The 12,759-nt window shown below is 41.0% G+C and overlaps 1 protein-coding gene across 2 annotated transcripts in view; it reads left to right on the top strand.

The window, feature by feature from the left end:
* Farsb (phenylalanyl-tRNA synthetase subunit beta) overlaps positions 1–12,759 on the top strand; it is a 64,905-nt gene that overhangs the window by 1,893 nt on the left and 50,253 nt on the right. The window contains exons 2-5 of one of the 2 annotated variants that reach the window (XM_031368121.1): positions 4,992–5,047; positions 7,283–7,437; positions 9,015–9,084; positions 10,814–10,929. In XM_031368121.1, coding sequence (XP_031223981.1) covers positions 4,992–5,047; positions 7,283–7,437; positions 9,015–9,084; positions 10,814–10,929 — 397 coding nt within the window. The remainder of the gene's footprint in view (positions 1–4,991; positions 5,048–7,282; positions 7,438–9,014; positions 9,085–10,813; positions 10,930–12,759) is intronic. The other variant, XM_031368122.1, reaches the window with a different exon arrangement.

The following is a 12,759-nucleotide window of genomic DNA, read 5'->3' as shown; positions in this document are numbered from 1 at the left end:
TGCCTCCCAAGTGCTGGGATTAAAGGCGTGCGCCACCACCGCCCGGCTGTTTGTTTGTTTTATTTTCCTGTTTTCCTTTCTCTTGTTTTCAGATAATGTCTCATTTGTGCTCTCACAGTTACCTTCTTATTGAGACTTCTAGGGCTGCCAGCCATCTGAACTCCATTGTTATTTCCAGCTGCCACCGGCACCTTCCATTTCTCTTTGCAGTTTTTGTTACCCAGGGCATTTTGTTTTCCCTGCTTCCCTTGGAGCAGCTCTGTCTTCTTAATCCTTGTGATTGCCTTTCTGTTCAGTTGGTTTTTTTGTTCTTTTTTTTTTTGAGATCCATTTTCTTGTGAACTGGTTTCTGATTGCTCTTCAGTTTGGGCCCTGTTGTAGCTGCTTGGTACAGCAAGTACTGTCAGAGCCACCTGTGTGCCACACACACAAGCAGTCTCTTAGGGTTACCATTTTATTCTAGGGAATTATTAATGGTTTTAATTTTGATTCTTTCATCTAAGTTTTAAAAATATAGCTTAAAGGAATAAGGAATAAGGTCCAGTATATTTTAATAGTTCATACAATTTGATATATTGCCATTTAGTTTCTGATGGTTAAGATTTGACATTTGGTGGTCTTGTATCTTACTCCAGATTTCAGATCTGAAGTCAGATCAAGAGCTCATTGGGAATCTGCTTTTAAGTTCCTTAAATCATCACCATCATTATTATTATTTAGACTTAACCCATTTTATATGTATAAGAATTTTGCTGTGCATCAGGTGCATGTCTCTGCCTGTGGAGGCCAAAAGAGGGCATGAGATCCCCTAGAACTTGAGTTACAGATGAGTGTAAGCTACTGTGTGGGCTCTGGGAATCAAACCTGGGCCCTCTGCAATAGAAACAACTGTTCCCAACTGCTGAGCCAGCAGTGGGTCTTGTTTACCCACTGATGTTTTCCAGTTCCTTCCACCTTGGTGTTTGTGAATTTGTCCCAGAAGGAGAACTCTAGAGAGAGCAGGGAAAGGGAGGGCTTAAGTGCTATCCTCTGTGTTTGAGTGTTTGATAATTGCTCAGACATGCTGGTCCATATTCTTTTGGTCACAGAGGCCAATCCTGACCATGTGTAAGGGGACTAGATAGACAGATATCACTGGTATCAGTCTCTCCACACAGCCACCAAATGGTTCTTGTTCATCCATGATGGGTTTTGAGTCGCGGCAGAAAGCGTCTGCAGACACCAGGCCCAAGCAGTTTCATGTGTAAGAGGTTTAATTGGAAGGGGGTAGGGGGGTAGCAGCGCAGGAAGAGAGAAGGGGGAGAGAGAAGAAGAAAGAGAGAGAGAGAGAGAGAGATGGAGGGAACTACCCACATATTTATATGTGGGGTGACGTAGTAATCTAGGTAAAGGTGGGAGTTGAGCCCAATGGATTCTGGGAATATGGTGGCCGTTGCCTTGGTGACAGGTCTGTGGACCCGCCCACATATCTGCTGCAGGCAGGTTCTTGATGCTAACAATCCACATGCAAAATATACTTGTCCTAGAAGCAGCATCTTACAGCACTATCAGAGTCCACAGTGAGACATCTGAACCTGGTTGTGTTGTGGATGAGGGTCCTGGAATGCTTAGCATCTTGTGATCGATGAGTTAACCAGCGACCTGAGAGGCTCAAGCACTAGGATAGGTGTCTCCCATACATCTAAAATGCCATGGAGGGACACAGCCCTGGTAACTACTGGAGGGGAGGAAATGGAACTCTGAGAGGAGCCATTGGTCCACAGCAGTTCTGAAGCTGAATGGCAAATGCTGGATGGTCTTGATTAGGTCTCAGGCCTGGGATAATTCTCCATGGCTCTGTGCCTTGCCCTCTAGGCTCTGATTCCACCCTCTGAGTGATCCCCAGAAAGCATGTGCTTCACAGCTGATTAGTTTTCTCATTCTACTTCCTGTCAATAGAATTTTAGGGGCTCAAAGACTTCCTTTTGTCTTGCTTCCGCCCTTTTCAGTTCAAGCTGGCTATGTCTGCCGAAGTGTTTTTTCTAAAAACTTTCTGGGTCTTTGGCAAATTTTTTGGTGGATTCTTTTTCATTAGTTAAAAACCACAGACTCCAAAAACCTCTGGAATTAGCTGTTTCAGGACTTTAGGTTTTTTCATACAGTGCTCTTAATTAAGCTTTATTATTTGATTAATTGGGTTTGCGAGGCACACCCTTAATTTCTTTATTACACCTTTTGTTTGAATGAATTGCGGCTTTGATCTGCCTGAAGGTTTTTCAGTCAGACCGTGGGTTCTATCTCATGCCTAGGATTTGGTCTCTGTCCAGAACTTACTTAAATTTAGCATTGCTTTTACATTTAGAAGGCCAAAAACATTTTTTTTTTTTTTTTTAAAACACCAACGTCCTGGGTCTTTTTTGTTGAATAGCTCTTTCTACGTTTATCTCTTCTTATGTGAGTGGTGAAAACAAAGCAGAACAACAAACAAGCTGCTCTTTGAGTAGGGATCAGAAGTCTTAGCAACATCGTTTTCTACAGTTGAGTACCTGCAGCAGTGGTATTGATCCGGCTTCTCCCTTATTCACAAGGATGCCCTTGTCCTTTTCCTGGCCTTTGCTTGCATCCTGATTCAAGATCATGGAGCCTCAGCCAATAGTGTTTTTGCGGCCCTTGGGCTTTCTTTTACACTCCTCAGAGCCTGCTTTGTGATTCCAAAGCTATTTCTAGAGTTCTGGTTCTGGTGCCACTTCTTTTACAGAGGCTAGATTTGTATTAGTCTGTTGCTTCATAACAGATTATTCCTGCTTCTTAGGAGGAGAAAACAATATGCCTTTGTTACTTCACACAATAGCAGAGTGGCAGGGTGACCAGGATCAGGGGGGTTAGCTGGGTGGTTTAGTCTCTAGCTTCTTGCTAGGTGGCAAGTAAGCCATCATCTAGAACTACAGTCACCTCACTGATTAGCTGAGCTCCCTAGCTCACTCATGTGATTGTACCATAATAAGCTCACACAAAGGTGAGCCAGGAGGCAGGATCATTTCAGACCATATTGGAGGCTAGGTACCTCAGTTACTGCATGCCTTCTTTTCACTTAAGTGAGCTGGGAGCCACACTGTTCTTGCTCATTCACCATTTCTCCTGTAATTAGCCCATCATTTGAGACTTACACATTCTGCTTCTAACACTTTTCATGTTCATTCTTCCCCATATTCTGTAGGTTTACTAGAACAGCTCTGTGTTTCACCTGTACTGTTGGAGGAGGCTCCCCTTTTCAGTCATCCGCCATCCTCCCAGCAGTCTTAAAAGTTTAGATGTAAGAAACCAAGCTTGGTCCCTATGACTATGAGAGAAACACATGGGAGTCTGAGGCAGGAGAATCTGGAGTTTATGCTAACCTTGGTATTCATAACTTGCGGGCCGACCTGGTCTACCTATGAGGCCTTGTTTCAGAAAAATAATAAAACAAAATGAAGATATAGAGCTAAGTGGGAAGCATATCTAATCAGGGTTTGTCTAGCTGGAAAGCTCCTGAGCACACCTCCCATTGCCTGCAGGTAGGACAGAGGGCAAATTCCTTGGCATGTCATGAGCTACCCTTTTTTCTACTTTTTGTGTCCTATTCCTAACACAAACACTATTCTTCATCCATACTGAACTAAGGAGTTCCCAGCTTTGACAAGCACTTGATTCACTGCCTCCAGTCTTCGACTAATGAAGACATCGTTTATGTAGCTAAGTGAACCTAAGTAGACCATTGTGCCACCCCTGAACCTTATTCTGATTATTTACACTTCTGGTTTCTTTGCTTGAGAAGGAAGTAGTTGAGGCAGGAATGGATATTTATCTTCATAGCCCTGGCATCTAGTGCTGTTTCTTGGCACATAATGGCAGTAGATAATTGTTAAATTGAATTGAAGTTTGATATCTAGGCCAGACAAGTCTTGTCGTTTTATTTTGATGTTGGGAATTGAACCTAGAGCCGGTGACATACTAAACATGCATTCTGCTGAGGCCAACTCCTCACCCTGGATCAGGAAACCTAAGCTATCTGGTTCTTATATCTGGTTCTTCAGTAGAATATAGTGGTAATTGTATAATGGTGTTTGTTCAGGCTTGATAAATGAAGACCTTGAAAAATGCTGTCTTTAGCTAACAAAGCAAAGTGAAATAAGGAAGGACTGTTAGTTTTGTAGACCTGCTATGTTTCAGAGTCTTAGGTCCATTTCCATTTACACTTTTTTAAGGTTACATACTAAAAATGGTGGCAAAAGCTTGTCTCTAGATGAGGTGTTGGTGATGTTTACATGAGGTGCTGAGCCCTCAGAGTGAGGGGCATCAAACCCCGATTAGTGTGGTTCCCAAAGATACCTGAGAGAATTTGAATTAAATACCAAGACTCAGTGGCATTCCTCTGTGTAGGACCTGTGCTTCTGAGCTTGCTTTCTCATTTGACCTTTACCGAGTGACTCTTTTTCTGCTGAGTCTGTACAGAGACCTCAGCACTGCTAACCAGAGTATATAACTGATGTTAGTACAGAGTGGCCGGCCCTTTAATTGTCTTTCTAGATGTTTGACATCAGGTGAATCTTTTCTTGGTACTGTTTTGATGCTAGAGAGTGGGCTCCCAGCCTGCAACATACTAAGTCTCACCCTTGGCCTTGGAACTTGAGACTTCTGTCTAGCTTTTCACGTATGGTGGCTCTGATGGTTTATGTTCAGTGGCTGATGATGGAGAACCCTGGAGATGCTGAGTCAGGCAACAAAGCAAAGCAGATAAGAGAACTTTGTCAGTCGATAGACCCACCATATTTCAGTCTGCAAAGCCATGTTTCTTAGCTTAAAACAAAACCAAACAGAACCACTAGCAACCCTTTTTGTTTTCATAATGCTATATGATGCATACTCAAATGCTCAGGGTCAGGAAACTAAACACTAGCTGAGATTCATAGATTCATATGCAGTTTTCATTGTGCTAAATACATTAAAATTAGCATTCCTTTTTTTTCTCCTAGCTGATGAAGAATTTGACGAACTGTGTTTTGAATTTGGTCTGGAACTTGATGAAATTGTATGTATTAGACTTTTTTTTTAAAGCTATTCTATCTATGAGCTCATATCTAAAAATGTTTATTATTACTGTTGGATAAGCCCTGAGGTATTCTTGTTTGATGAATTTGTGTTGCAAATTTTACCCCTGAAAAAGACTTTACTTAAAACAATTTTTCATTTTTGAGTTTATAATTATATCATTTCCCTCTTCCCTTTTCTCCTTCCAAACCCTTTCATATATACCCATCCTTTCTGTCTTTTATACAGGGCTTCTTTTTTCTTTAATTGTTGTTACATACATATATGTAGACATACACATACACACATATTTCCAAATACATAAATAATAACCTGTTTACTCTGTATGTTACTTGTATGTATATTCTTTCAGGGCTGACCATTTAGTATTGGATAACCAGTTGGTGTGTATGTCTGAGTTCTTTCTTTTTTTTCCCCTAAGAGTTTGCTGTGTTTTATCTTTATTAACTTATAGTGAGTGTCTGGTAATTAATTTGGGGATTCCTATATTATGTTCTGGGGAGGGTTACTTATATTCTTGATCTCAGAATTTGTCTTGCCAGGCCTCATTTTGGAGAAACAAATGATTTGTTTTATATAATTACACATACCTTCTGGCTCTGAAATTCATGAGGTCTTTGATGTCTGTTAAAACTTATGTCAGTTAGCAGTACAGGCTCACCTTTCACATATGGGCTTTGTGAACTGAGTCTGAAGATGACACTGATGGCTGCATAAGTATCAGGTCACTTTCTATTCATACGCCTTCATTTCTCTGGTTACCCTGTTATTTCCAATTCTTTAGAACTCTTCTCATATCTGCTATCTAGCTAGCTTTCTTCACTGAAAAACATTATTCTTAGTACTGCTTCAATCAAACATTATTTCAGTTTTAATTATTTTTCTTTGGCCTCTATTCTTGTCTTTCCTTTCCCCTCCTCTTTCTGTCCCTTTCCCTTCCTAATTTTATCATCTTTTCTGATTTTAAGTTTAATGACCAGGTTAGATGTGTTTTAAGGACCTGGAACGGCCTTGAACAGTCCCAACACTGTGTGGACCCATGGCTTGCTCCTCTCTTTCCTCTCCCTACTCCCCCCCCCCCCCCCCAACCTCCATTTTTAGCAGCATATAATGAAATGGGTTTCAGTGTGACATTTCCATGCACATGTATGTGTACGTTTCCCTCCTCTGTCCTCCTCTGTCCAGCTTGCTGGTGGTTTTCCTTCCCCCAGACAGCAGCTTGTAATCCTTCCGTGGACAAGGCCTGGCTAGTCAGTGTGCACAGGAAAGTGTCATGGAGGGCAGAAAACATGGCATGTTGTTACAAAGCTCCCTCTGTTACCTTAGCAGGTCATTGGTGTGTTGCCATTGAGTAGCATTTCTACATAAAGGGTAACAGTAACACTTGAAATTTAACTTTTATCTCTGTTCAACCTTTGACTAAGGTCAGGGGTAGAATATAATAACATTTTTAGTCATTGTGAGTGAAAATTTCTTAAGTGTATTTATAATACCCTGCTGTTTTAAATAACAAACATAAAAAAATAGGAGTAGAATATTTAACTTTTTGGCCATGATTATCCTTTTTGAGAAATTACCTTATGTGTAGCTAAGGTTGCTAAGCTCTGCTGCTGCATTAGGGCTACGTTAGTTGTGGTGGCTCCTTCAGTTAGCTGTCTCCCATGGCTTCCCACCATCTCTGCTGTCCGTCCCTCATTTGCAGCCCAGGTCTCCTCTCAGGGTGTTCACATTTGCCTTAGTGCTGTTCCTCTTGTTCTCATGTTTCGTGGGACTACTTGCCAGGGTTACTGTATTCTGTGCTCCTTCTTTCATGCGGTAACTCATCTGTTCCCTTCTGACACTTTCCTTCTGTGTGTTCTTGATGATGTCTTCCGTTTCCTTTGGTGGCAAAACTTTTCATGTGAGGTGGCAGATAGTAAGTATTGCCTCTGTCATAATTCAGTTATTTCAATGTATGACAGTAGAAAATAACATGTGTAATTGTGTTTAGCTGTTTTCCAGTAATGCATTGTTTACAAAAACAGGTGGGGTGCGTGATTTCCTGGTGAACCACCTTTTGCTGGCGGTGCTTTAGATGGATTATAGTGTTCTACCATGAAAAACAGTAGTTTTCTATTTGCTATGATTATAACACATGTAACATTCTTGTGTTGTTGTTATTGTAGAAAAGAAATATATTTTGTATCTTATTAAACTTTTTTTTGGCTTGTTTTAGACTTCTGAGAAGCAAATCATAAGCAAGGAACAAGGTAATGTGAAGGCACAGGGGGCCTCGGATGTTGTGCTTTATAAGATTGATGTCCCTGCCAACAGATATGATCTCCTGTGTCTGGAAGGATTGGCTCGGGGACTCCAAGTCTTCAAAGAAAGGTACGGAAGTGCACACATTACTGAGATGCCTCGCCACTTTTCCCTCTGCTGCCGTCAGCAGACGAGTTCAAATTTCTAGGAGAAACTTTGTCTGTGTAACACAGCTCGGGTCCTCAGGAGTGGTGACTGGGAGATAAGAGTTGTGTGCATTGTAGCCTTTCCAAAGTTTGGGGAACATTTTAAGACTGGGAATGCACGTTCTTAGGGTTACTATAAAAATCCTTCATCAGGGTTCTATGGTTTCCCTCAGTAATCCCGTGCAGTAGATAGTTCATTAGATTTGTTATTGAGGGAAAAATAGAGGTGATGATGGACTTTATTTGCCTTTACATTAATAATCATAAGGTGCCCGAGTAGAAAACCCTTGTGGAAATTTTGAATACTTAATGGTGGGTGTGTGGTCTCAGGCATGCTAATCACCTCTAGTTTTAGTCTCTTGATATGTAATGAAGATTTTTAAGACTCTTCAAACTCAGTATGCAATAAATATAGAAGGCAGTGAATGTAAGATGAAGACAAAAATATAGTTATCAGAATTCATTATTTTTTTATTACACATCATCTGGTCAGTTGCAAAAGAGTATATGCTTTTGGTTGGTAGGCTAGATTCTGAAGTTATGACATCTTTGGGTGAATGTAGATATTTGAAATGATGGTTTGAGTTGGGGGTTTGTTTAGTTGCTTTCATACTTGAAAATTAAATGACTGGATTTTAAGACCACCAGTCAGGATCTTTCCTTTAATTTATTTAGTTTTTTAAATTAATGGATATAGGTTTGGAAAAATGGGGCCTGTTTTATGTATCCCTGGCTGGTCTGGAAGTTAGTACATATACCAGGCTGGCCTTGGACTTAAGGTACTCCTTTTGACCCTGCCTTCCAGGTGCTGGGATCCTAGGCCAGCCAACCTTGGGACTGTTTATGACTAGACAGCATTAGGAAGTATGGCCCATAAGCCAGTAGCATCGTCACTGCAAGAGAGCTCAGCCTCTGGCATCCATCGAGCGTCAGCAGCACCATCAGAGAGTTGGTGCAGAGATGGCCAGTGGTGGGCTGACAGTCATGTGGGTGGAGAAGTACTGACTTAAAACAGCACTAGCTGGCTTCAGGTGACAAGAGTTGCCCAAAATGCCTTCAAACTGCACCCGTTACCAAGCTTTCCTAATACCTTCTCTGCTGCAGGGACTTCAAATAGAACCAGAGAAGCTCTATTTTCAATTTCAATAAACTTTATTTATTCTTAGAAGCTTAGAGTCTTGTGTTGTAATGAAATTTAAACACTGTCAAGTCCAGTGCCTTGAACAGTTGCTCTGTTAATGATTTTGTGGTGTTGCTGAGACTCCACTGAGAAGCTCATTACCATGGGCTATTCTGTGCATTTTTAGTTATTTTTAAATGTTAGGAAGTTTGCAGTTTTTTGTTTCTATTTCTAATGTTCAAGGGACTTACTGTAAGTTAACCTATTTCCTTAATTCTATTGATTTTTTTATATATAATGTACTTTATATTTATAAACACAACATGTAATTATCAAATTGTCTTACTATTTCGAATAACTTTGCTTCAATATTATTTTAGGATAAAAGCTCCAGTATATAAACGAGTAATGCCTAAGGGAGAGATCCAAAAGCTGATTATCACCGAAGAGGTAATGAAACAGGCTCTTCCTTTCCCCTTACCCCCCCACGCATGTATTAATAAGGTGGGAAGGAGAACGCAATAAAACTAACCCTTCTGTCAGATGTAATTTCCTGTGGTCATGTGTTCAGGATAGGTGGTTTTCAGTTTCTTACTCTTAAAAATTGTCAATCTATGGGTCTGGAGAAATGACTCAGCAGTTATGAGCACTGGCTGCTCTTTCAAAGGTCAGGCTTGGCTTCCATTCCTAGCATGGACATGGCAGCTCACAGTCATCTGTAATTCCATTTGTAGGGGATCATCTGATGTTCTCTTCTGGCCTCTGTGTGCACCAAGCATACATGTAATGCATAGGCATATATGCAAGGCAAAACACCTGTACATATAAAATTATAGTTTTTAAAAGGTTGTCAGTTTATTATTAAGAAATGAAAGGAAACGAAGTACCTCCTTTCAATAGGTAATTTTGAAATGTATCAATTGCTTTTAAAAAGCACATTTGAGCCAGGCATGGTGGTGTAATTTCAGAACTGTTGGGGGCACAGAGGTTCTTATACTCACAGAGAAGCATTAAGAGATTCAGGTATGTTAATCACACAAGGTGTGTCTCCTCAGTGGAGGGATTAAAATTAAATACCTGCATTCCATCCAGAAAGCTAAGAGTGGATTTTGTGACAACCTGGTGACCTTTTTACTATCTGTGGAGACAGACCTCACCCACTTTTTGCTATAGAGGCCGACCTTACCCAAACTCCCTACAAAGATTATCCCAGACTCTCCCCTCCCCAGACCATTACTCACCCTGAGGGGAGATGTTACACGTTCTTTATGGCCTGCTGACCTCTGTACTGATAGTCAGAGACCACACTAGATTCTAGGCCTTTTAGCTATAGACCTCGCCCTCATGGTCACATGTACTTTGTAAAACTTTTTATGTGGTCACAGCTCAAGCTTTATTGTGCACCTGGATTGGATTGATATTGCCTGGAAACTGTTTCCCAAAGTGTACAGTGTTTCAAATATGCTTACAATGGGTTGCCTGGCTTTAGACTCCCTGAAGTCTGATGCAGACTGCCGAGTCCATCTGTATTGGGTTTCCTTCTTACCTCTCTGCAGGGTTTACTTCCCTGTTTGACACCTGTAGAGACCCCTCACAGAATGTGGGAGGTGGAGGGGGGAAGACCAGTTCTTCAAGGCCAGCATCATCTATACAGAGTTTGAGACTAGCCTTGGGTACATGAAAAAGAGATCCTATTTTAAATGTTCAAACCAAAATGAAGAAAAAGCTTGAGAACTGACATACAGCTCAGTGATAGAGCACTAGCTTAGTCTGAGGGAGGTGCTGTGTTCATTGTCTGCTACCAAAAATTTTGATTAAATAAATAAGATACATTGGAGATTTAGTTGTCTAAATTGTGGTACATTAATAAATTTTATAAAGGTAAAATGTAGAGGGATTATTTTGGTAAAAAGTTAGGTGTGTGAACAAATTATCTAAAGATTAATTTTTCCTTAATTATTTAACATATCTTCAGAAATCTTACTGAAATATAAATTGTGTTTGTATAGTACCTGTGTCTCCTGCTTGGTGTTTATAGCTCCTTGTTGGTTGGCATGCATATATGCCTGTTTGAATCAAAATTTGTGACTTTGTCAAGAGTGCAACCACTTTTCTGTGGTAAAATGTGTCAAAGGGAAAGCCATAAACTTAACCATCTTGATGGTGTTGTGACTTGCAGACAGCTAAAGTGCGCCCTTTCGCTGTAGCTGCAGTTCTCCGGAATATCAAGTTTACTAAAGACCGATATGACAGCTTCATCGAACTTCAGGAGAAACTACACCAGAATATTTGCAGGTTTGTCAGGCTTCATCCTCATCCTCCTTGTCTTCCTCTCCTCCTGCTTCCTTCCCATCCTTTTTGTTTCACATCTCCTTGTCTCACAAACCTCCCTGTCTTAGTTACTGTCCTATTGCTGAAAAGAGACACCATGCCCAAGACAGCTTACAAAAAGGAAATGCTCTGTTGGGGGCGGAATGTGCCTTGCTTCCAGTTTTAGAGGATTAATCTGTGATGATGGTGGGAGCATTGTGGCAAGCTGACAGTCAGGCACAGTACTGAGAACTTTACATCCTGATTTGCAGGCAGCAATAGAGAGAGGCACTGAGCGTGGCATGAAAGCCCATGCCTGCCCCCAGGGATATCCCTCCTCCAACAAGGCTCTTATCCTCCCCAGGTAGTTGCACACTTGGAGACCAGGCATTCAAGCTTATGAGCCTATGGGGCCATTCTCATTCAAACCAGCATGCTACCTGCTTCTGCCGACTGCTTTTCAGAACATTTCTAAACCATATCATGAGGGAACTTCACTTTGCTGTCCTGACAGGTGCTTGTTACTTATTAAATCTGGTGTGTGTGGGGCTGCTGAGATGGTGCAGTGCTAAGAGGATTTGTTCTTGCTTTTGGTTCCCAGCACCCATATGGTGCAGCTTGCAGTCATGGTGCTGTAACTCCAGCTCTCAGTCAGCCACAGTCTCAGGGCTCCTTGGGCACTTGCACATGGCTGTGTATGTCTGCACATTCAGATATAAACACAAAGTGTAAATAAAAACAAAAATCTCAAGAATGGTGTATGTGTGATATATAGAGGACTTTTTACATTTTTTTAAAGATTTACTTATTTTTATTTATATGAGTACACTGTAGCTGTCTTCAGACATACCGGAAGAGGGCCCCATTACAGATGGTTGTGAGCCACCATGTGGTTGCTGGGAATTGAACTCAGGACCTCTGGAAGAGCAGTCAATGCTCTTAACCACTGAGCCATCTCTCAGCCCCTATAGAGGACTTCTATTCCTAAAAGTTTTCTTGATTATTTTCTTTCTGTTCAAATTTTTATTTTAAAAATTATATTTATTAAGTGTGATTTGTTTATGTACTGCTAAGAGTCAAATCAAGGTTCCTGTGTGTGCTAAATACCATTGAGCTGTATGCCCTCAACTTTGTTCAGATAGTTATTAATGGATTACCAAGTATAAACCATGGCAATTCGAAGGATAGTCTGTTATTTAAAAAATGGAAAAGTTTATTTACTTGATGTAGACATTTTGAACAAGTATAATTAAATGTTGATACATAAAACTTGAGCCGGCGTAGATATACCCCCAGCATGTAGCGTGGGCCTAGGCTTGATGGCAACCCTGGAAAAAAAAATTAAATAAATAGAAGCAACCTGAACTTAAGTGAGTGACTTACTTTGTCTTTTTCCGTGGTGCTGTGAACCATACCCAGGGCCACCTTTGTGTTAGTTAGGCAGGGACTTTAGCTTGAGTCTTGCACATTGCTTCCTGTGTGGTTTTTCTCTAGTGCTGTGATCTTTAAACCTTTTATTTCCAAACCCTAATAGTAAAGGAGGGTAAGCGTGGGAGTCCTTGGAATAATTTCAGTACTTTACATTTCCTCTGCAGCCAGATCTCTGTGAGTTAGAGGCCAGTCTAGGGCCAGCTACAGTGAAACCCTGCATAAAGGGGGGGGGGGGGCAGGGTGTAATGAATGTTATAGTCAGGTATAGTGGTGCACATCTTAATCCTAGCACACAGGCGACAGTTACAGGGAGTTTGTTGTCAGTTTAAGGCCAGCCTAGTTGCAAGCCAGCCAGAACTGGGATTTTTTTTTTTTTTTTTTTTT

This window comes from Mastomys coucha, unplaced genomic scaffold (assembly GCF_008632895.1).
Source record: "Mastomys coucha isolate ucsf_1 unplaced genomic scaffold, UCSF_Mcou_1 pScaffold14, whole genome shotgun sequence".
Classification (NCBI taxonomy): domain Eukaryota; kingdom Metazoa; phylum Chordata; class Mammalia; order Rodentia; family Muridae; genus Mastomys; species Mastomys coucha.
The sequence above is the reverse complement of the archived record's forward strand: the minus strand, read 5'-3'. Positions and strand labels throughout refer to the sequence as shown.